Source organism: Manacus vitellinus, unplaced genomic scaffold (assembly GCF_001715985.3).
Source record: "Manacus vitellinus isolate BGI_N305 unplaced genomic scaffold, ASM171598v3 scaffold_20_pilon, whole genome shotgun sequence".
Classification (NCBI taxonomy): Eukaryota; Metazoa; Chordata; class Aves; order Passeriformes; family Pipridae; genus Manacus; species Manacus vitellinus.
In genome coordinates, this window is record NW_021939471.1 from 3,370,617 (window position 1) to 3,396,087 (window position 25,471).

Consider the following 25,471-nt stretch of genomic DNA (forward strand, 5'->3'; position numbering starts at 1 on the left):
CTCAAAAATACAGAGAAAAGCCAGGAATGGCAATTATCATTCATCTCCTCTCATTGCACCGCTCCCAGAATTCAAAGACACTTCTTTGATGGTTAGAAAGGAGAAAACAAAATTGATTATTTTAAACCTCTCTGCAAAAGCTATTGCTCCCTTTGCAGCCCTGTTTCAAGTGCAATGTCAACTACGGGGAGCAGTAACTCTGCAGGGAGTGCAGTGGTTTCATATGTAAATTTATGCAATGGTTTCTGCAAACCTGGCATGTGTTGTGCTCCTCAAACACACCACCAGCACTTCCTGCTACTTGATGTGACAAAGGGAAGAGAGATTCCCTCCAGTTTTCACACAGCAAGAGGAAAACCTGCAGAGAGCATGTACAGAAACAAGAGACCCATGATCCACAATTATTTTTGAAAGTTAGTAAAGCTGGAAATTCTCCTGCAACAAAGTTTTGCTATTTCTATGGATTACTTTTGATGGAGCTTCTCCTTTGGAGGACACAAGGGTGGTATTTTTGAGTCTCCATGTGATCCAAAAGGATAAAATTAATAACCTTGAAATAATATTGTTTTAGGATACTCTTCATCTTGATCAAAATGACCACTGAGAAAAAAAGGATAAGACATAAAAAAATTCTGTCTTGATATCTTAAAATTTTGGGGTATGTGAAGGCCCCCATACCTGTTTATTTATCAGCATAGGCATCTCATCCGCACGTTTTCCACTTCCCAATGTATCTGCTTCTCCTCACTTTCTAAAAGAAATAGACCTTTGGTCACTGATCATGATAAAGAGGCATCTCAGTGCCTCTACTCTCCTGAAATAAATTTCTCTTCTGCTTGAAACCTCTCCTGGGGCCTGTCTGGTTGATCCCTGTGCTCTGTTTGGTTGTTTGCATTAACAGCACTCGCCCTCAGTCAGCACTTCCCCGTGTGTGTCTCCCTCCTTTGTGTTTCCCAGCAGGACTTGCTGCACGCTGCCAAGGACCTGCAGGCAGTCCTCGTGTTACAGCTGACCCTGGTCAGGACCCAGCGTGTGCAGCAGTAATTGATAAGTGTTTAATCTGAGACCATCATTTAGAGTGGCTAATTGGGATAAACACTACCTTTTTACAGCACTTCTGGTGGTCTCACGTTCTTTCACCTTCATTACAGTGGGTGATTCATCTGTCTGTGTTCTTTGCAGCAGCATCAAGTGAAAGAGGAAAGTGTTGACACAATCCTCCAGTATCTTTGTAAAGGCTGTTTTGACTTACCATGTTCATTATGAACTGCAGCTGCTGGGGTGCCTGAAGGAAAAAGAGCCAGCAAGATTTGGAGCTGGGATAAGAGTGATCCCTGCTTCCCCCAGGCATAAAACATGCATTATCCCAAGGTGTCTCCTTTGAGCTAGTGGGGCAAGTGCTGATACTGCTGTGTAAATGGGATTAAGAGAGAGCTTGGAACAGATTCTTCTTGTTTTGAATCTGCAATGTTTTTTCATAAGAGATACTGTTCTGCCTGTTTGTACAAATGCTCACAGAGCTGGATGGGAGGAGGAGGGTGCTTTTGCCCAGAGCATACACAGTCAGTACACTGTCAAAACCTGCGCACTGAACCATAATATCAGGGGATTGCAACAGATTAGTCATCACAACGTTAGTCATTGTTGTACAGCAACAATAGCCACCGTTTTAGGGCAAGTTGTACCAGTTCTACTGAGTGCAAAATCAGGAGCTGTTCATTGACAACTGCTAATACAGTTGGAGACTCTTCTGTAGGAACCACCAGTGAAGCTCTGACATGATTCTTTCTGCATCAATATCTTGGATTCTCTTTGGCCCCAGAAGAGCTGGTGTCTCACCAGTTTGTTTCTGTTCAAAGCTGCAAAAAAATGCCCCTGGGAGTGAGGACCAGATCCCAGTTGCTTGAGCTCTGGGAGTTCAGTTGCTTTGAAACATAAATGGTTCTTTGCAACTTTGATCACACTGCAGAAGTCGAAACTATAAAAGGACAAAGCTAGGAAGAAAGCAGATGGGAAAACACTGGCCTTGCCTGTTAATTACCCTTAATCACCCCTTTCCCCCACTCTTGATGAAAATAATTATTAAAAATAGACCACTGCACTTTCAAAGTGGTAATCAGTGTAGCTCTGTATTTTTGCCAGGCTAAGTAATTCCATGGCTTTCTAAGAAGATGCTATTTTCATTTGAAGCTGGGATGATTTAAGCATGATATTTCAAAAATGGGTGGTGATTGATTAGTCATTAGTCTAATAATGGACTGCATCTGCATTTTTCCTCCATCTTTATCATATTTTGCATAATTCATTTGGCTTAATTGGACATTAAAATCTTTTTCCATGTAACCACCACAGCACATTCATCCGCCTCTGCTTGGATTGTCATGGGATCCCTCTGCCCTTGTTCACTGCTGCTCAGAAAGCCCAATTCTGCCCTGTGGAACGGGCTGGCATAGGAATGGGACTCTGTCTGCCTTGCCTGTGTGCCCCCTGGTATTTTTTCTGAGTGTTATTTGGTTTTTGCATTACAACAAGGCCTGAAGTAATAACTCTTTCCAGGTTTCTGATGGGCTTCAGGCTGTAAATGTGGGAGGTAGTGACTCCTCTTAAAAATACTCCCTATAACGCATATAAAATGGGGGTACAGTTAAGTGTTATAGGATGTGTCCCACAGGGAGCACCTTAGAAATTCAGATTATTGGAGTTTCTCAGTTTGAGGCAGCTGAAGCTGTTCCTCATGTGGCCAGTTTGTCTGCTGGCACTTAATGGTGAGGAGGTTCCACCAGCTTTGTGTACACAGAACAAACTCCTTTTACTGGCAACAAGACTGGTGAGACCAGTAACAAGCTCATCAGCCAGAGGTCAACCAGATTCCCAATAGTAATGGAAAGGGGAAATAATTATCAAGCTTCTTTCTAGCTGGCAAGGGGCCTAGAACTTGGATCTTTTGCTGCTGGGGTTGATGAAAATGAGTCCCTTAAAATACACTTCATATGGCTCCAGCTGTTTTGAAAACAAAGGACTCGCAAATCAGAACTTGTCATAGTGAAAATTAATTGCTGTTCACTCACTGTTTTGCCTTTTTAAAAATATTTGCACAAGGTGATGAAACAACTACTGACCTGCCTTCAGAAATAAACTTTGAAGAGGATACTCCTGGGAGGAGTTTACTGCAGTCCAAATTAGATAAAGCAAATTGATGTGGTTCATGTATTATTGATCTTTCAACAATAAATCCAGAGGGGTGTTTATAAGCAAGGGACATAATTATCCAGATTTTTATCCTTCTTGCTGGTGTGAAACAGCAGTTTTCAGGGAATACATACCTAAAGCATACCTGATGATTAGTCCCACTATTCATCATTATTAATATTCAGAAGAAAAAATGTATATTTAAAAAAAAGGGAAGAAGGAAAGGGGATTTTTAAAACTTCCCAGAAATTATATAAATCTGTTAATACCCCATGTTACAATTACTTGTTTTGTTTGCAAGTGCCAGTTAAGACTGGGATTGTGATGTATATGGATCTGAGCATGCCCATTTTAATGGGAGATCTTCTGGAGTATGAAGATGTTCATTAAGTTGGCAGGAAGGTAAAGAGTGGAGGGTGGAACTGTGAAGGCAATTAAAGGACTTGCAAAGTCCTTTAAGTAGAGCCTGGAACAGAGCCAGCAGTGAATGCAAACTAATTGAATCCTTGTATAAATTCTTTAATTACTTCAGTGTGCACACACAAAACAGTACCGAGTTGATTCTATAGACTAGGCAGCAAGTCTGACCAGTTTTATGGAATCATTCTACAAGCTCTGTGATTAGAGGAGGTAATGGAGCTGGGCTGCAGCTGCAGCAAATGTGGTGTAAATGGAAATCAGTACAACAGGAATCTGCTTCTGCACATACTCTCCTTGCAGCTCATTGTCTCCTCCTTTTGCATGTAGGAAATCAGTCAAGCCCTTATGGTCCACCCTGCTGTTCAGTAAAATATGGCATCAAAAAGACATCATAAAAAAGAGTGCGGCAAGAAACAAGGACAAGAAAACCATGACCAAGGCAGAGGGCTCTTCCATGAATAACTAGAAGAATAACTAACAGGGTTGAAAAAGCCAAAAGCTCATAGGAGAATTCAAAGTGATTCTGCCTTAAAGCTTTTGAAAATGGCCCATGGCCAGATGGAAATGAATTCATTTAACATATGACTTATCCTTTTCATTTTCTTTGAATGGCATGTAGCTCCAAATAATCTTTCAGCTTGGTTACATTCCTGGTTTTTTTCTTCCTATTGAGAAGTTGTTATCCCACATCTCCAGCTCACTTGACTTAGATAAAGTATGGAATAGAGCTGGCATTAAGCAAAGAAGTGGTAAAGTGTAATAGCCAGCTCACTAACAAAATCATTATGGGATGTTTTTAGTGTAGCAGCTGCCTTGGGATCAGTAATAATTAATGCATTTAGTAATAAGCCTGTGGACAGAGTATGTTGAGGCTCATCAAATACCTGTCTGCACATGTTGAGATGTTGCCCCCAGAACCCTGTTTCCTTACATCTGTTGGCATGTGTGGTGTGCTGTCTTTTCACAGAAATCAGGCAAACTGTGCTGCTGGGTGTTGCATTTTACGCAGTTTGTTTATACCAGGCATCCCAGAGGAAATTGTTAAAAAGCCTGCAGACTTTTGACAGCAAGAGCTGATTAATCTGTGCCAGTAAGACAATGTGTGAGCCCTTTGGAGCAGGACCATCTTCTCTAGCTTGTTTACACAGTACCTGTCACACTGGGATGGTGCTCCCAGGCCCAGGTTCTCCAGCACTGCATCTGTTCAAGCAGTACCTGCAAGGGCCAGGGGGCTCATCCTTTCTGGTGAGGCCACAAATCCCCTTGTGAAAGAGAGCCTAAATTATCAGTTAGGATGGCCCAGTGTACCTGGAACCTACAAATGACTGGATTGTGGAAAATCCTGCAGGAGGGGAGGTTTGTTTACCTTGGGGATGTGTAGTAAAAATGGGAGAAAATAAACATGGCAGACAATAGGATGGCAGGATTGAAAGAGCATGGGGTATGGGTATTCTCTTATGGTGTGCCAGCTACTGCAGCAAGATTAATTAATAGAAGGAAGACCCTGTAATAAAAGTAAATCAGATTGTTTTCCTCATAATTATGCCACTAGTAACGATCCCCAGTTGGAGCCAGTGAGAAGGTCAGAGCCAGTGCTGCAGTTGCAGTCACTTTGGAGCAGGGACTGTCTCTGATCAATGTTTGCATAATATCTGTTCCAGGGAAGATTCTCAGGGCTGTTATGATCTATTAGCTGGACTGTGCTGTTACTTAAGAGAGAAATGTCATATTGAAAATCCATGGGCACAACTGTTGATGACAAAAGGAGGAGTCACAGAGCACCCACTGGAGTGTCTTCTGTAACTACCCTGAGTAGATTATGTGCAGTCTTACCCGGGTGGGCTCTCCATTGATCTAGGTCAAAATTGCTGAGCTACCAACACTGTAATTAAGCAGCATTTATTGAACTGAAGTGCAGTGGATACATACAAAACAGGTTTGAAGACACATACAAGACAAGTTTGAAACCAAACCAAAACACACACCATCCCCCACGAAGGTATTTGTTAAAATGCCTCTATGGATAGAAAAAAATCAGGAGTAAATGCAAGAATATGCCCAAGTCACATTAGACCATATGAAATAATGGCTATAAGGGTTACTGGTGATTTCCTTAGTGGACCGTTGGTGGTGACAGACATAATCTTTGCAGAAGAAAGTGAAAAGAGAGGATGGGGAGGTGTGGAGAGTTGGTCCAGAAACAAGGTATTTACTCTGGGGAATGGAGGGATCTTTCTGCACACACACACTCAGCTCCTCTTCTCTTTACTGGCAGGATAGGTCATGACCTAAGGACAGAGATATCTCACTGGATCGTGCGTGTCCCAAGCTCCCAGTTTGGAATTACTGCTGTGTGCCATCTCTACTGACACCTCTGGGCAGCTGAGATGGGCATCTTTAACCTCTCTGAAAGTCAGACAATTCCAAAATTGCAAAATTGGTGATCAGGTTTGCAGGAGTCGCGTTATAAACATCAGCAATGGGTCCATGCACAGTTAATCCAGACTCCATGCTATCTGGAAAGGGTGGGGAAGAGAGAAGGAAGAGCTTCAGGTGTTTAGCCCAGAAAACAGTATCCAAGGGGGATGTGAATGACACACTAATTGTAATGCATCAGGGACAGGGAAGAAGGGAGGAGTTTTTCTGCCAAAACCCACTTGTATTTAACCAAAAGGATATGGATTGCATGTGAACAAGTACTTTTATACCCATTTTATATTTATGGGCTGAAAGCTTTATAAATGCAAGGACAGGCAGGTTCTAGATCAGTGGCACAAGGTGGATGGGGGAACTGCTGCTAATGTGGAATTTACTACATTTATCACAGCAAGGGTATGAAAATATTGCTAGTAAGAGTAAGGGACTGTGAGTAGTCTCTGGAAGCATTGCTTGTAAGAGGAAGGCAGTTGATTTGACAACTCTTCCAGTTCCATATCCATGATGGTGCTTTTTTTTTTTCTCTTGTTAAAAGTTTGCTCTCTTGAGATCCAGTTCAAGCCATGCAAAAATTTGGAGCGTAGTTGTTGTATTTTGGGGTTTTTTGTTGTTTGTTTCCCCAAGGGCATTCTTGACCTCATCCTTTGTATAGTCTGAACTTAGTGGAAGCAGGCAGGTGAAAGGAGGGGGAATTAGATGGGTACAGCTGGTGAGATAGTTAAACAGAGCTGTGGTGCTCAGCACCACTACCTTGGCGTGGGGTGTAATTATAGTTACTGAGCTTTTTTTGCAAAACAGCAAGTGCTGAGAGCACACCTTGCAGGCTGCTGAATTCTCCAAGCAATGATTACTTTGTTTCTCAGTGTTACCTCTGAATTAGTCTGTAACAAGCCAGAATGGAGTTTTGATATTTACATCTCCTCCAAATGAACCTAAAGATTTCATTATACTTACACCAGGATAGTGTTTTGCAGACCATTACTTTCTACTTGAGAAGTTGATGGATATTTTAAGATCTTAAATCCTCTGTTTGCTAGAAAACCACACATTTCTTGCAGGTATTGTTTACGTAAAAGATGTAAAAAATAGCTGAATAAAAAAAAAATAAATCACGGATGCAGTAACTGTCCCATATTTCATCTGATTCTCAGTTCCATACTGTTGTGATTCTCTTTCCAAACAATATCCTTTAATCTAATCTTACACTCTTGCAAAAATTGGAAAAGACATTGACTTTGATAACTGTGAGTGCACACCAGCTGAGCTGCTTTGGGGATGTTGAATCTTTATTTAGGAGGTTAAAATGAAAAGTAAATGTTTCTAAGTGGGTAGCTGGGCGTTCTTTCTGTTATGGTGGCAGGAATTAGCTAGACAAAGTTATGTTTGGGCATCCTTTACCCTACCTTCTTTGACTTTTGCATTTGTTCATATGCTACATATTCAAAATACATCTTTAAGGGGTTTTGGATGGTTGGTTTTTGTTTTAATTAATATTGAACAGAGACATGGGGAACATGGTCCTGCTGTCTTTCCTTGCATAGTCCTTGTGTGCTTCTGGCTCCCTGGAATGACTGACCTGCCCTTGGTGTGGCTGTGGAACGTACAGCAGGGAAGGGCTGTCTGTTCTGTTCCCATCTTGTGCTTCACATGGAAAACACAAGTACACTAATTTAAAAGCAGGCCTAAAGGGCTATTCCTGTGAGAAGAAAGGGAATCATAAGACATGTTCTTAGGGGACACTGGTACCAGAATTCAAGATGACCTCTTTTCTCTTTTTTTCCTTATAGTTTCTCCTGAACTGGTCTCTTCAGGAGTCATGTTGTGGTTGTTGCTATTCGAGGCAATGGAGCTGCAAAGAGGCTGTGATAACCTTGTATATAATAACTTTCAGTACTTACAGCTGATGTGTCTGGCACCAGTGGGTGTCCAGCCCTGTGTTGTAGGCTTCCTTCTTGGCACAAGTACAAAAGCAATGCCTTGACTTTGTTTCCCTCGTTGACAGGGGGACACAGTGGCTTCCTGTGACTCCTCCGGTGTGCTGAAGCTCTGGGACATGCGGAAGTTGGTCCCCATTTTATCCATCGACGCCGGCCCACATCCTGCCAACCACGTCGCCTTCGATCAGTCTGGTAGGATTCTAAACCAACCTTTTCTACCTAAGGGTTTATTTTGAAATCTCTCTCCTCCCTTTCTGGGTCTGAAGCCAGATAGCATGTGTGAAGCAGCGTAGATGTGTTAATTTTAAGGAAGAATTGCCCAATTGTGCCAATGATCAATACATTTGTTTTCTGTGGACTAAGCAGCCAAATCAGACTCCATTCATATAAAATGAAAATGTGCAATAACAAAAAGTACAATTAATTACAAAAATATTACCTAAAATACAGAACTGACCAACAGGGGTAAAAAGCTCAGCGAGATTACCTGTGTTCTAGTGATATTTATTGTCCATTACTGTTTGTTCTTTTATTTGCTAATTCTGTAGTTGCATTTCATAACCAATCTTACTAAGTCCTCTAACAATTGCCTCAGAACTTCATTGTGTTGACAGGAATGCTTACTAGGCACAAAGAACTGAATTAACCAGTTATTTTTCATCATCAACCGTGTATTACCATGTCAGCAATATTGTGAGTGAGCATGCTTTTTCATTTGAAGAGGGGCTGTTCTAAAAACATTTTGTTTTAAAACCAGTATTAATCTTCCCTTCCACAGGACAGACAAGCATTCATGTTGCAGCACAGAATTAGATCTTAGCTTAGGAAATTGTTTTGCTCAAAGGTAGTACAACATGATATGACATACTATAATAATATATAATGTAAAATATGTAGGTATATTGAAAAAGTATACATTTGCATTGTTATGTTCATAAAATATAAAGCTTTGAGAGATAATTAAGGAATCATTAAAGAAAAATAATAGTATGATATTTTGTCATAATGACCCACATACTGTGGAGCACATAATGTCAATATATTGAGTCACTTGGCAGAAAACTTTGCCATCAAATTCTAGATTATTTGTATAGTGATTTCACAGATCTCTCTGCTGTATCATTAAATAAGGTATTTTCATTTCCAAGGGAGTGAAAATGCATTGACATTTAAACTGTCCATTTTTGGACAGTTTCCCAAAGACAAGTTTAACCACTCTCGTATTTATGTGTGTAATTTGGAATGAGAGCTCATTTCTTGTTCAGGAGGATGTGAAGAAGTTTTACATTTTTGTTTCTGGAGTATAATGTTGGCTCATTCGCAAAGGAACCGCATCCCTGAAAAACACATTTGCAATATTTCTAGCCAGATGGGAACTTTCCAATGGAAAGGTTATCAGCTTCAGGTAATCTGAATATGCACTTTTTTCGTCCTTTGGATAAAATCCAGAATTTTCTCTGCAGGACTAAGCACACAACAGAGATATGAGATCGGGGTGGATGATGACAGAGGCAGAATGCAACAGGATGCAATCCCAGCTATAAAGATAGGAAAATACCTGGCTAAGGCTCTTGCCATAAGGGGGATAGTCCCTGTGTCACCTGAGCAGGGACAGAGGGTCAGTGACCCATACCAGGCACTGTCCATACACACAGACTGCTTTTTTTGGCTAACACTGGAGTTGCCAAGCCAACTAAATCAAAGTGAGCCTAAATCCTAAAATGGCCTTTGGTGCATCAATTAGAGGTTGAATGATGCTTGTCTTCGACAGCAAAGTGCTGGGTGAAATGATCCAGCAGGTTCCTGCAGTGTTTGTCTAAACAGTCATTCATGGATTTGGTCACTCTAAACTCTTCTGTCAGTCATTTGGGTGGAGTTAACGAAAAAGCATGTCAAAATAAGTCAAACAGCCAGAATACTCCAGAAGGAAATGGTGATGGGAGAATATATCCTGTGTTTAACAGTCAGGGAGTGGGACATCTGCCTCATTCAGGACCTCTGTCTGTGGAACAGCTTGGGTGGATTTTCCTTATCAAAGCACGGCTGAATTTCCAGCTGTATCCCTCGGTCTCTCCAGGTGGTGTTACACCACCAGTGTAAAATACCTGAGTGCATTAATAGTCACAGACACAAATTGTTCAGCATCTTACAGGTGGATTTAATTACCAGATTAGAGAGCCATGGTTGAGCAGGTTTTTTCTTCTGCCCAATAATTATTTAAATGAGAGCTAATAATGATAGACGGGGTTTATGAAAAGTTGGGCGGTATCAGCAAATGAGACTGAGGTTGGAGATAGTAAGGCCCCAACTAATGGAAGAATTTTGTTTGGTTTTCCTTTGTGTTGTTTTCAAGTCATTATCGTTGCAAATGCAATGTAGACAAGCACATCTTACCTTTTGTTTTAACTGGTATTATCTTTGTCAGTATGACATGCACGGGGTGGGAGGTGCTTCACGAGGAGCCAGTACCAAGGAGGAGTTTGGAAGTTACTGGGATTCTCCTGATAGCATTACTGGGGATGGTACTTGCTGCCTTGACTGATCTGAGTGCTGTTCATGGCACAGATGCCTGACCATAAAGCCATTTTCTTTCTTCTGAGTCATTTCACACTCAGAACTGAAATAAGTTAGTGAAAAAAGTTGTGTATAAATCTTTCTGCTTCACTTGCACTCTGCCTTAGCTTTTCTTTGGCTCAGCTTAGAGGTGGACTTTTTCATATCCCATACTTGTGAATGAGGAGAAATGAACTACATAATTAATTACCACTGCACTTCATGTGGATTTTCTGCTTTGCCTCAGTCTTTCTGAAACAAGCTGGTGGTATTTCAGTGAGAGGTGGTGATGGAGCTGCCTGGGACTCAGCCCACTGGGGTAATGCTTTTCACCACAGTGCTTAATAACAGAAATTATTCTGATATTATATACAAAGTACATGTCCTTTGAATTCTGTGTGCTGTGAATGGTCTCAGAGGGAGGACTGACAGTGGTTACTGTGCAAGATGATCCACAATGTAGCTAATTTTTAAACTGAATTCACTTTTGTTTTTTCATATGCAGTTTAACCAGCATCTCTATGTGCATATATTCTCGTGTAGCATTCATAAATTCACTTTTGTTTTTTCATATGCAGTTTAACCAGTATCTCCATGTGCATATATTCTCGTGTAGCATTCATGAATCCCTTAAATGCCATCTTGTAATCACCTTTTGTTTCCAGTTGCTGTTTTGAAAATGTAAATATGATTAATCATGACACAGTATTGTATATTTAGGACAAGCTGTAGAAGGTTCCATTTTATATGCTATGATATATTTATTTATTATCATAACACATTAAAACAAACCAACCAAACAAACCCCACTTCACAGCAACAATCCAAAAGCAAGAGAGGCCAAGGGAAACCAAATAATATTTGGAAAAAGGTACTGCTTTATTTAAATCAATTAAATTTATTTATTTTAAGATCTGGAGGTACAGGGAGGTGTTATCATTTAACCTGCTTCCATCCAGGCTGGGCCATGTTGCTCTCAGCAGGAGTAAATAGCCTTACCATGCCTCTGACCATCTCCAAGGGCTATAGGTAACTGTTTTACTCCAAGGAAGAGGATATTAAAAGAAAAATAAAAGTTGTAAATGAGTGTGAAAGTTGAGAAATGGCAGGATCAAGATTATTTTGTGATAAAAGTGGTTTATTTTAGGAGACGAATTCTGGGGATGCAGGAGACACATTGACAGTGAACAGATGGTAGCACTGTCAACCATGCTGGGGTCAGGGCAACTGTTCAGTGTTGCTATCTAAAAGGAAGCTTAATTTGCTTTGATGTCACATGACATCACAGAGGGCCGTCACCACAAGACAGCCATCACTCCAATGGGTGGCAGTTGTTTGCTGTTCCTCTGGAGCTGCTTTGGGTGCTAAACAGTGCTCTAAAGAATTTGTTTCTCCGTATTACCCACCCTTTACTGAATACAGAATTATTGACAGGATTTTCTGGAATGCCATTGCTGAAGCATTTCCAATATCTGCACTTGCTATTACTGATAATATCAAAGCCACAAGTGATCCACACAGATGTCAGGAGGGACAGGGACATGGAGATTAAACCTCAAATGATTGGAATTCCTGCTGATACTGAGTCAGCAGGTAAAGTTCCAAAATCCCAGTTTTCAGATCCCTTATCTGGCAACAATTTTTGTGCTCAGAACAGAACTGGCAAACATAGTCCTTGCAAATTGATCATGCAGTGCCCACTCCATTTTCTCTTTGATGTCCTCAGTTTTTGTTGGTATACTGGCTGCAAAAACAAGATGATGTTGAGGTGACAGAGCCAGGTGTCTGTCTTTTCTTCTTCCCTTCACATTTTTGGTTAATTCATAGAATCATAGAATCAGCTGGGTTGGAAGGGACCTCCAAGATCGTCAAGTCCAACCCTTGATCCAACACCGCTGTGGTTACCAGACCACGGCACTAAGTGCCACATCCAGTCTCATCTTAAAAACCTCCAGAGATGGAGAATCCACCACTCCCTGGGCAGCCTATTCCAGTGGCTGATTACCCTTTCTGTAAAGAATTTTGTCCTAATATCTAACCTAAACCTCCCCTGGCACAGCTTAAGACCATAAAATTTTCTGATTTCAACTTCTTTCCTCCTGCCTCAGTTTACAGGATAGCTTAAGTTGATATGAAGAATGATCAAAAGAGAATTTAAAACAAAACCTCCACCACTAAATAATGGTACAATATTCAGGAATAGGCAGGAATATTTTCCAGTATCATTCACAAGGACATTAAATGGTGTTTTGTCCCCAGTATTGACCTCTTGGGTGCTCCATTAGTGACTGTCCCAAGTGAACTTGTGAATACTGCAAAATATTGAAGCACAGAAACCAGTTCCTGATATGGAACCGCTGGCAAGACTTACAAGACCTGTCATGAGAATTGTTTGCTTTGTTCCCAGTGAGGGTAGATTGTGATATTTGCTGACAGATAACTGCGCTGAATTGCCCTAAATCAAGAAAAAATCCTTCAACTTGACTAGTCAAACAGATCCCAAAGGAATACTAAGTAAGTTTGCCGATGCCCCTAAACTGGAAGGGGCTGCAGGGGAAGCCATGTGAGGAGCAGCTGAGGGGACTTGGTCTGTCCAGCCTGGAGGACTCAGGGGAGACCTCACAGGGATCTTCCACATCCTTGTTGCCAAATCCTCAAATTGTTGGGATAAATAAAACTCTCTAACGCCGTGTTTTTAGTGTTAGAAAGCAAGGTATTGCTTTTATTCAGAGCGCTGGGGTGTGTATGTGGCCGACCAAAATCCTGCCCCCAGACAGACACCACTCTTTCACCTATTTATACATTTTTGACAGACAAAAGGTGTTAATGTTCATTGGTCCTTAATTACATCACTCTCTTTCATTAGTTAGTATCCTACCTCTTATTGGTTATTAATTTCTTGCTTTCTGTGCTAATTAAGTCCACACTAAAAAAGATACTTTTTTAGTATCTTTTTCCCCGGTAGGGACTTTGCAGCATGTATACTGAATTCTTGTTAATTCTTTTCTTTGTGACATAAAAAAAAGGCCTCCTTCCTTCCTTCCTTCCTTCCTCCTTTCTTTTCCTTCCTTCCTCCTTCCTCCTTCCTTCCTTCTCTTTTCCTTCCTTCCTTCCTTCCTCCTTCCTTCCTTTCTTTTTCTCTCTCTTCTTTTCTCTTTCTCTCCTTCTTTCTTCTGCCTCCCCCCGGGCATCGCGGGCTGCTTTTATAGTGGCTCCGGGCGGGCCCCCTTTGTGACGCTGGAGCTCTCTGAGCCGCCGTCACCAGCGAGGTCACAGTGGCCGCACCCGATGCATCACAAAGGGGGGCCCTGACGCGGGCCTGGCCGTGCCAAAAGCCCAGCAAACTCGGGAGTCAGTGGTCCCTGGTGTCCCTGTGCGCCGGAGCGACTCGCTCAGGGTGTGCCCGGGCCCTCGTCTCTGCTCGCCCGGGCACACCCTGGCTCAGGAGAGCCCCCTGGATCCCACTCGGGAGTGCTCCGCTGGGGATCGGGCTTCTCACAACAGGGGATGCCGGGAGTGCATCCCTTGGGACCCAGACGGCTCCAAAGCTTTGTCCTTGCTTCACCTGTGACAAGAGTGACACATGGGACACGTTTCTGCCAGTTCAGCATGTGCAGAGCTGAACTTCCAGTGCCCTTTCTGTTCAAAGCCTTCTGGAGGCAAAAAGGGGGCTGGGGTGAGGGGGAATGTCAGTAAGTGGGAGCTTAAATATTCAAGAAAAGAAAGGACCAGAAAGAGGCAGCTTCAAATATGAGATAAGTAACAACAACAACACAAGGCATTACCATTCTGGAACTTTTTCAGTGAAAGCACAGAACACTAACATATAATCTCATAGGAAGTAGCCTTAAGTATTAAATAAACAAGCAACTGTTCAATAGTAACATATATAATCTTAGAGGAACTAATCTTCCATTTTAAACAAATCTGCAGTCAAACCTGTCAGTAGGCAACAAAAGGAGCACGTGCTCAAAGGCTCCCTCTGGGACATGGCTCACACTGCTGTGCTTTCCCAGACAGCTCAAACAGGTGGAGTCTGAGACATGAACAACTTTTTTGGCAGGGATTTGCAAAAGTCAGAGCCTGCCGACAAAGGGTCAGAATATCAGGTTTTTAACAGCCCTTTCTGCTAAAACTGTGGCTGGGATCAGCCCCATTGCAAATGGCTTGTGCTGAGGGCATTCTGAGAGAACACTGATTTTCTGTGAGGACGACCCAGCATTTCACATTACAAGCCAGAAACATCTGTTTGTCCTAGTTCTTTCCTTAGAGGGAAGAGAGACCTCCATTTCCCTGAAGTTTTCTGAAACGGCTCTTGTCCCTCCCCTACAGCCTGAACTTACCTAGAAAGTATTATCTCCAAACTCCTTCTCTCTATTTCACTGTAGCCAGGCCAGTCTTTCTGAATGTCTTTAAAGAAATGTTCCTTTGTTCCTTTGGATTCAGGTTGGCTACCTACAGGCAAACCTTTTTTTGATACCTTAAATTGACACCATTTAAGTGGCACTGAGGAGATAAAGCTCCATCTTGGTAGGGTGGGGAGTTTTCTAGGATGGAAGAAGCTCTCCATTGCTGGGAAGCTGTACAGGGGGGTTTGAAATTAGTGGCTGAATTGGCAGGGGACACACCTGCACCTTTCAGACCCCAGGAGGTGACTGTGTACACATATAAAGAGAACTGGAATAAGACAAGATCTTTACTCTTTCCCACTTGTTTTGCAGTTTCTGAAGCTTGCTTTTTGTATTTGTCTCCCTCTTGATTACAGATAAAGTCATGCATGATGGGAGAAAAATCCTCTAGTACAGAATTTACCAGTAATCTTTTTAGAGGCATCTGATTTTGCCCATATAGAGCAATTATGTGCTGACATTAATGTGTGTGTTTTCTTTGTGACCCCCATTTCTGACTAAAAAGCTTTTTTCATTACAACACTTCATTGCTCGGTGTTCTTTAATCTCCAAGGCAGATTACTTGATAACATCAATTGATTCCTTAGGGTGCTTTTCCCCTTGTGGTTCAGTGCCTGAGTCCCTGCCTCAATTCTGACTATGTATGTGCTGTCACAGACAATACAGTCTCAACTTGGGTAATTTTCACTTGATTGAAGTTATTGCCAATTAACACAAACTTCTGATCACTGATTCTGGGTTTTGACAAAAGAGAAAACACAAAGAATTAAACAACTGTTTAAGTAAATGCTTTTTTCCCCTTTCCCATTCTCTGCATAAGCTGAACCTCTCTCCTCCCCCCTTCCTAGTCTCTGCCTGCCCTGTTTTTGCTGCAGGCTGCACCCCATTATCCCCATTCCTTTGGTGCAGTACTGGGGGATGCGGGAGGTTGGGGCTGTGTGTGCAGGGCCTTCTGTGGGACACTCCTCCTGCTCCCTCCCACTCATCCCCCTGCTCCAGGCTCTCACTGCTTCCCTGAGGGTTGCCCCCAGGCCACAGGTTTCTATCAGTGGGTGGACATTAATTGGGGACTCTGTGTAAATTAATTGGGTGTCAGTGCATGAGCTGATGGGCAGCCATGCATGAGCTGGGGGCATTCATGCACACGGGAATTGGGTGCTCAGGTACGAACCAACTGGATGCACCGGTTGGGCACTTGTGTAGCTGTAGTAAACTCTGCAAACTGATGCTCAATATGCAAAGAGAACTTCATATATAGAAAGACTGAAATAGATGTAATTCTTTGGATTTGTCCTGGTACTTGTTTTTTTACACAGACCTCAGAAAACTCCCAGTTCTGGTTATTAGTCAGCTTAGACTTGCTACAGTGCTGTGACTCCTCCTAGCAGGGTGGCAAGGTGATCCAGCTGTGGATTTGGAACACATCTTTCCAAATCTTTTGAAGCATTTGCTCTTTACACTGAGAACTGAGACTTATTTTGCTGTCTGCTTTGCTTCTCATTCAGGCTTTTCTCAAGTCTATTCATAAAGCATAAGCCACAATCTTGTACATCACTTGTTCCTCTCTTTTCTCCTATCAGGAATTGCTTAATGTCTGTCCCATCAGAACCCTTTGGTTTGCTATGGGTTCAGCACTCTTAAGACCTGTGTGTTGTCACTGCATGCTTACACAACTTCTCCATATAAACTAAGGATTCACATGGTCTGTTCTTTTAAATATAATTGATCCACATTCTCAGAGATTTTGCTTAACGAGCACAAATGCAGCCACCTGCATATCTTAGTTTGCTATTTATTATTTGATGGTCAGCACTTTCAGTTTGTCTTCACTTTCTTCTTGGCTTCAGCTCATCTCCAAGTGCTGTGTCAGTGCTGTGCATGTGAGCTGTGTGTGCCTCCTCTGTCCCTGCAGATACTGGCCAAGCACCAGTCAGGAAAAAAACCCTCTTCTTCCTTCTTTCCAAAATGTGGTAGGGCTAAATATATAAAAATTAGGCCTTTTGCTTTATACTGGCAAACTGAAAGCAGTCATGAGTCTCCATTTCTCTTTTGTCTTGTCCATCTCTCTCTCTCTTTCTCTTTAATCCAAACTTGAGTATCCCTTATAAAACTTTTCTTTAAAGTCCATGATATGTGTTTGGTCCATGTCTGAATGTGCATCCCTACTTTAAACTGATCTGGGGGAGATAAACTTTCAGGTCCACCATTTGTTGACCTTTTTTTTTTTTAATACAAGCAAAAGATTTTCAAAACTGATACCTTGGGTAGAGGAAATAGAGGGCTGGTTCACCTCAGCCACACTGGCAAAAAGGTTTTGTCCTTTGCACCTCAGAGCTGAAATCACTGCTTTGGCAGAGCTTTGCAATAAGCAAATGCTGTTGCCCCAACTGTATGCTCTTCAACACTGCACCAATATTGATGTTTTGTCCCCAGGGAGCCTGCCCAGCCTGTGTGTTTGAACTGATGAATCCATTAGTGGACTCCCTGGAGAGACTCAGGTGTGCTCTGAGTTGCTTTACACAACCCATGCCCCATTTTCCAGTCCTGATCATGCTGCTTAGCTTGGAAGTGAGATTGACAACACGGCCCTGTCGGCCCCCTTTCTCTGAGGAGTGCTTACAACATCTGTTGACCATCCTTAATTGCTCCTATGGTCAGCATGGGACTACAAGGATGTGCTGGAAGACTGCATTGCTCAACAGTAATTCCTTCTCTCCTAATTCTCCTTCCCTCGCTGCTGTTCTATGTAGTTTTTTTCTCATTCTCAACATTTGTTTTCCTGACCATAAAAATTCTCTAATTTGGAGGCAGTGGGTAGATTGGAATGTACATGAATATGAGCTGATTGACAGATCATTTTGTCTGCTTGTTTCACGGGGACATGAAACTATCACACTCCTTATTTCTGACCGTGTCAGTTTGCCGAAGGGAAAAAGCTGGTAATGAATTTTCCCCCTTTGTTGATCAGGAGAAGAAGCTGTGCTGTGCAGTGTTTCTGGTGTGTCATGACCATTTTTCAATACAAGGAAGCACCACAATATTTAAATACGCTAGAAGGGAAAGAAAAGGGATTCTGAAAATATGACTTTATTTTCAGTACACACGTAATTTAAAATGTATGAAATATTTGTCATTTGGAAAGGAAAGGGAGGTGGCTTGGAACCCCCTTCTTTTACATTTTTTGCCCTAGTTGCAGATAGTTTTGTCTCTGGCTGTGTTTGCTGAGCTAATGAGGGTGGGGACTGTGTACTACTGCAGGCAATTGCTTTGAGCGCTGAGCACTTTGAAGAGATTAGCCCCATTGATATTCCCTTCATCTTCGTTAGAGAGGAATGCTTCCTTCCCTGGAGTGCAAGGAGATGGACAGCTATTTAATAGAGCCAGCCTTTTTCAAGTAGATACTGTAGTCCTAAATATTCCCATCTCACTTGCCTGCACACACCCGGCATAAAAACAGTGTTCTGGAGGCCAGGGTTGTAGCTCATTAGAGCAATATATTGACCTGGTCGGGTTTTTTTGAGGACCCCAGGTTGATTGGATTATTATCTGACTGGTTAAATGTTATTCTTCAAGGAGAAGCAACAGTTTCAGCTGTTCAGGCAGTCAGCCAAAACATGGTGATGAGCAAATTGTTTGTTCCAAGAGTAAATGAAGGGAATGTCCACATGATTTTTGCCATCCTTGTATTAAACTAACAGAAGCTGAAAATTGGAGCTTTATGCATCCCAAGTGGGGCATAACTGATCAAAATTTTGATTCTCCGGCAGCTATCCACAAACTGAATTAGAATGGTTTGCAAGAAGTTGGCCTTTTTTCTAATATCATTTCAACTAGGCACAAGTCTTAAAATAATAATGTATTCAACATCTCATCTCTAGCATTTACTGCTTTTGTAACTTTACCAGGTCCATGGGTTCTATTTTATATTTATTGTTTATATTAATTCCAGCTCACAGAATGCTGCAATTAGCAAATTCCAGCTTTGAAGGTATTTATAGGGATAGAATGAGAACTCCTTTCTTTCACTCAGACTGCACAGCCCCATCCCAAGCCTGGCTTAGATACAAGAGCTTCATCTCCTGATTAACTTGTTCCTGCAGACAGTCAGAGAGTAAGGACCTCTGAAGGTCACCACAGCCTTTCTTCCGTGAAAGCTCCTCTTAAATATTGACAGCTCTCCAGGTCTTGTGTTCTGAGTACTGCATCTGTATTGTGTGTGCAGAATGGATCAATACTGCATTCATCATCCATATCCTGAAATAAAAGAAAGGGATTTTTGAAATAAGTTATGCTACTGATCTAGGATTTGTGTGTGCTTTGTGTGTGTTAAAGGTGTGAGATGGAATGACCGTAGCATTCTCTGCCAAGGACTGCACAGGTCCGGGAATCTGCACGGGGACAGCGATCTCTGTCTCTGCTGAAATGAGATGGATGCCCATCAGTAATCAGGAGTCATTAGCTAGCTTGTAGCTTGGTGGAATGATCCAGACTTGAGTTGGGAGTGTAGAAAATATGCTTATGAAAGAAGAAATTGGGTAGTTTTGTTTAAGGGAAGCTACTACTTAGAGAGGAGACAGAGTCCATAGGGACTGGATGCTTTGGAGTGACTGCCTAAGTATCTCAAGTACGTTTTTTCAAACTTAAGGATCATTTAGATAATTTGGACAGTTTACACACTGCTCTTTTCCCTTTCAAGAAGCAAAGTTCATATTTTGAATTGAAAGTAGGAAATGAAGTGTCAGACAGTTTCATATAACCCCCCCCAATCTTTAAAACTATCCATAACCAGTATTTAGCTTTCCCCTTTTTGGAGGTAAAAACTTTGCCAATCTATGTTGAATTTGAGTAACACACTTTCAGTAACTCAAAACTTATATTTTTGGCAAACTTGCTATTTTTCCAATATTCGTTTTTTAAAGTAACTAAAGTCTAAAAGAAAATTATTCACCTCCGGATTACCTGTTTTGTGATTACCAAGAAAGTTTTGATTCTTTGAACAGCTCTTCCACTTGGTAAATGAAATATATTCATGAGCTAGTTCTTTTCAGAGCTTGGAAGGTGGCATCTCTTCTCAAGAAAGAGATCATCTTTGAATTAAAAGTATGCTGTCCTTAGCCCCTTTTTATTTTTTATTTTATTGACAAATTGTCACAGGGGCTAAAATGCATAATCATCAATAACAAGTGATCCATGGGGCTATGCAAAATATATTGATTAACAATATAATCTCCATACAGATGTCCTAGGAGTGCTTGTTATTTTTTATGGACCAATCTAGGACTCCTGCTTGCATTTCAAGGGCCAGGGGGAAGAAGGTGAGAGAGACAAAGTTCAGGGCATCTCTGCAGTTCCCCCCTGCTGCTGCCAGCCAGGACTGGCTGCACTGGTGGGTCATGTCCACGGAGAGGCAGCGTGTTGGCTGAGAGGGAGAAATACTGCCAGCTGCTCCTACCATGGGCTGTGCCAGCCCCTCTTTGTCAGGCCTGCGTGGGCACAAAACAAACCCACTGGTTTGAAGTGAACTGGGAGCCTGAGACAAAATCCCCATTGTCATGAAAGCCTGATTTTAATTTGTTTTTAGGGCTGCTCCACCACCAAGAAAATCTTGGTTTAGATGCCTTTGAGGCGTTGAACTTATGCAGAACTATTCCTCAGAGAAAATTGGATGCAATGTTAGGATTAGGTAAGTGACCTAGGAGAGAGAAAGAGAGTGCAAAACTTGCATATCCACTTTGTCCAGATGGATATTCACTAGGAAACCTTCAAACTGCTCATAAATATTGCCTGTCCTTTTGTAAAGGCTCCCACCAGCAAGCCCATGGTCATTTCCTGGGCAGAAAAACATTTTTTGTACTGACACTTTCGGGCAACTCAGTAAAGTGTTTGAATTCCCTTTCTCTTTCTGTGGCAAAATACTATACATGATGATGAATGGGAAAATAAGCAAGGAAAGAAATTCTGTAAACAGCCTCTGAAGCCTGACTTGGATATTTGAGCTGTTTGTTTGCTTTGGGTTTTTTTCCTGTGGAATGAACTTTCTTTACTTCTTTGCCTGTCCTTTAATTTGTAAATATCTTTTATGTAGAGCTGTTACCTCTCTGAGTATCCCATGCTCTTGGGGAGTAGGGTAAAATCTACTTATTTTTAGAGTCTGCTTTTAGTCTTTCCTCTCTAAACTGAGTGAAAAAAAGGAAATATCCTCTTTTTTTCCTCTTCTAGAATAAAGCCAAAGAGGGTGGCGATGACAGAGAGTTCTTTAATGTTGGGTCATGTCAAGCATCATTCCCCCTTCAGCATTTTATATCATAAATGAATATGTGTGCAGTACCTCAGGAACCTGCCAGGAAACACAGCAGAGCAGAACTGCAGTGCTTTGGGTCATAGCAAAGGTCTCTTGTGCCAGACCCACCCCTGGCACTGGGCAGGAGGTGATGCTTAGGGAAAACACTGGTTTCCCTGCTGCTCTCCTGCAGTGCCCTGTGGACTGGGGGCTCCCAGAGCTGGGGACCTCATGCACTTTGGTGTTCATGGATCTGTTAAACTTCCCTCATCTTTCGGTTTGAAACTTCTTTATATTTCCAACAGATCCCGTAGCTATGATGAAGTACTTCCCTGCCTTTGCTTTAAATCTTAGTGATACATTCTGATTCTCATACTGTGGGAATTAGTGAATAATAGTTCCTTGTTCAGCCTCTCCATGCTGGCACATCTTCCCCTGCTCTCTTTCCACATCTGGAGTGTCTGTGTCTGTTCAATCTCCTGGATAAATAAGCCATCCCTCACCTTTCTTCATTTGTTACATAAGTCTTATTTTGGCTGCCTGCTTTTGGAAACAGAGAAGAGGGACAAGTCCTCTATGATGTATTTAATATGTGCTTAAATCATGGTTTTAAAAGGAGGCCTAATGAAGTTTCCTGATTTTCTTCTCTGTCTTCCTCTCCCCCCCTCAATAAATCTTAAATCTTGACATTATACCAAGCTGATATTTCCAAAGAAAACAGAGTGGCTGTGAGATTTCTCTCCTGAATGACAAAGGCTAGTTTACTGTTCATCATTGGATTTGTATAATTAAGGATACTTTTGTTCATTCGAACCATTTCATGTCTCACAGAATTCAGTTTCACTACCACTAAATCCAGTAGCATCTTGAGATTCTTCAGTGGGTCTGTGAAATGTGCTGTTGTCTTGAAAAACATGAATAATTTTATACTATCAGTGCTCACCTTCACATCCTGGAAAAAAAATAATATGTTGACTAGCACAGGTCCCAGAATAAATGTCACATTCTTCTGGTAGTCTGTTCCTGTATTTTCCTGACTGTGTCCTATTGGAAAGGTTCCATTTTTCCCCCTCCCGACTTTGATCATCAAAACTTCTGGCAGTTCAACTATCTCATGTCAGTCACAACCCTTCCTCCTGTGCTTCCCAGCACCATCAAAGACCTGGAGCAGATTTCTGATCTGTGGTTTCCTGCTGTAAAAGCTCTGGTAACTCTTCCCTATGGTGTTACATTTCTCTGTGCATCAGCTAAATCTGTTTATTACACAACTGAGTTTATTACACCTGTAAAAAAATCAGAGGTACCAGCTGGCAGTTTCTCAGACTCTTTTCAGAAGTTGCTGTAACATTTGCCACCTTCCATTCCTCTGCCCCTTGGACCACGTTAAGCAGTAGGTCTTGTACTTCAGTAATTATTTCAGTTAATTTCATATTTAATGTTTTCTAAAACTCCTGTTTGAATACTCTCTGAATCTGGCAAGTATTTAATCACCGTAGTCCAAGATTTTGGACTTCTATTCCCTTTTAAGAAACCAATGCAGCCTGTCCAGGGCATGTTTCAGGAGTTACAAAAGCTCAGCTCTCTGCTGACACCCCGTTCTGGTGGCTCGTGGGATTGCAGCTGCTCGGGTATGGTGGGAATAATGCACAGGTGGCTTTGGAATCCATCACAGAGAAGAGGGATTTAGGCTATTGGTGTATGGGGCACCTGGCTTTCTTTGAGAGACCTCATCTTTAAAAGAATAGATGTCTCTTCCTAGCAAAGGAATGAGTCAGCAGTTCCTTCAACCGAAGACGTACATCTACTTAATAGAAGGTATTTTGTTGCTCAGCTAGATGTGCATCTGAAGTTGGATGGTAACATTAAAGTTGGATGGTAAGATCAGGATTTAAATTGTTAAAGCTGTCCTTGGAGTGCAAGGTTCACTGAATTTGAGAATTTCATTGTGCATTCCATAAAAAAAGTGGAACTTAAAGCATAGTCTGTTAAATTCATTGCCTTCCCTGGCTTCCTTGCCAGAACTGTAGTAGTAGTAGTTGGTAACAGCCTTTTATTCAGGTTCATTCCTTTCTGTGTTCCAGACTGCAGCCACAGCTGTCTGCTTAAAACTCTAATATACAATTATGTGCATGTGGCTAAACAGGTCTTTCCTTACATCATTGGAATTAGCCTTCTCCACTGGGGTCCAGTATTTGAGGAGGTTTTATTTTCTATTGTGTATTATTTTTCCTTCAGTTCCATACAGTAGCCAGTCAGCCTGAATGGCATTGGGAGTATCTCTGATAGTATAATTGGCTTTTATAACAGTGACTGTAATTAATGATTAGTATTTTAGCTGTGCTTGCAAGCTAAGTTTAGGTACTGGCAAAATAAGGACTCATTGGCTGATGGACCAGCAAAATAATGAGCTCCATTTAGGCAGCTGAACCCTCTGAGTCAGAGCCCAGGGAGGGCAGGTCTGTGCCTGTGCTGGCTTCGCTCAGCGCTGTGGCTGAGAGGGTCCTCCACCTTCTTCCCTGAGCAGCTGCAATTGCCAGGAATGAGTGAACAACCTGCCTTTAGAATCTCAGGGCCTTCCCCTTACAGCTCCTGCTTCTGAGTGTTTGAATGTGGGACTGCTGAGCCTCATGATGCAGGTATTGTGATTGATGGTAATTTTATTTATTAATTAACACATTTGTTATAGGACATGTTTGTGTAGGTTAGTAGACAACTCTGATGCTCATTAGGGTATTGCAGGCATAGTAAACACAAAATTGGGGAAAACGAGGTTACTGAGTACAATGAACACTTCTTCCCTGGCATCAGAGCAAAGCATAGGGAAAGGAAACAGGAAAGGAAATCAAGAAGAACCAGCCCCACAGAAATTATTAAACATCACCTCATTCAGAAACCCTCAGCTAAAGAAAAAAAGATGCTCTCCTGAAATACCACCCAAAGTCTTACCTGGTAGATATAGATCTGATGTTTGGAGAGAAGACTGACATTGTTTGCTGGGCAGTGTTGAGCATCCCCATGGTGTCATGTACATTGTGCAGCAGGGTCTCTGTGGCAAGCTAGGACTTAGTGGGCCAGGGTAGGGGATATCTTGAGTCTTGGTGTTGGCCCTTTCAAGGGAAGAGAAGTCTGAGCCTCCAATGTCTGAAGATGTTTCCTCTTGGCTTTTGTTTTACTTGATACCACATGCTCTGGGTGGCTGTTCCTGTAATCCCCCTGAGCCAGCCTCTGTCTAGCAGGCACCATACATTCTGTGCAGGGCATTTGCTGTGACATCATAGGGGACCCAGCTGAGCAGGTACGTCCTGAATGCTGCAGCAGGCTGCTCTGGCTGTTAGTGGTTCATTAGGTCAGACATCCCAGCTCTGGGGTGGTTTTCAAACACAGCTTCACTGAGAGTCCTAGTTTCACTCTCAGCTGCATGTGCTGGTGGCCTGAGGGCTCCTGGGGCTGCCCATTCAAACTCTTACACTAACCAGGCACTCTGGTACATATTTAATAACAATTCCTTGTCATTCCTTTCTCATTTGTTTTCTGGTGTTCCTTTCCTTTCGCTGCTATAAAAGCTCTTCTGTTCTTACATTTGATGTTCGCTTCTGTGATTTGTCCTGATGTTCTCTGCAATTATTGTTTGAGTAGTACTGAGGGGAATGTCTGAATAATTTGGTGGAATGGATCCAAAATGACACAGACTGGGTTGCTGAAGAGATGAGAGCACAATCACACCCATTAGCATAGATCTGACCTTCACCTTATGCACAAATACGTGCAGATTGCAGTCCTTTGGCTCTTCTGCAGTTTTGCTCTTAACATACATATTCACGGTCTGTTTGGGCTTTTTGGAAGCATATGCTAAAGGCTGGATGAGGAGACTTAACTTCCAGGAATTACCCCATTAGATGTGAAGCTGTTTTTTGTGTAAAGGTGTGACAGAGTGACCATTAGGATCCTGCTGTTGTGAAATGGTAGATGCTGTGATCCTGGTCACATTACTAGTGTGGCTCTGTCACTTGTGTGATGAGCACCATGTGTGCCTGAATTTGAAGTGGCTTGCACTGGACCTCTCTGCAGTGTTACCTCACTTGTTCTTCTCTTATAATTCATGGAGGAGAGGTGAGAACTGCACCCCAGTACAGTGTGGCCATCTTCATGGAAACACAATGCCTGTTGGTACATCCTCTCCAGAACAGACACACCTAAAATCACAGAATCACAGAATGGTTTGGGTTGGAAGGAAACTTAAAGAGCAT

The 25,471-nt window shown here is 42.1% G+C and overlaps 1 protein-coding gene across 1 annotated transcript in view; it reads left to right on the forward strand.

The window, feature by feature from the left end:
* The window catches only part of SPAG16 (sperm associated antigen 16), a 269,751-nt gene extending 260,956 nt beyond the window's left edge, over nt 1-8,795 (forward strand). The window contains exons 15-16 of the mRNA XM_029959592.1: nt 8,048-8,174; nt 8,761-8,795. Coding sequence (XP_029815452.1) covers nt 8,048-8,174; nt 8,761-8,795 — 162 coding nt within the window. The remainder of the gene's footprint in view (nt 1-8,047; nt 8,175-8,760) is intronic.
* The last annotated feature ends 16,676 nt before the right edge of the window (nt 8,796-25,471 follow it).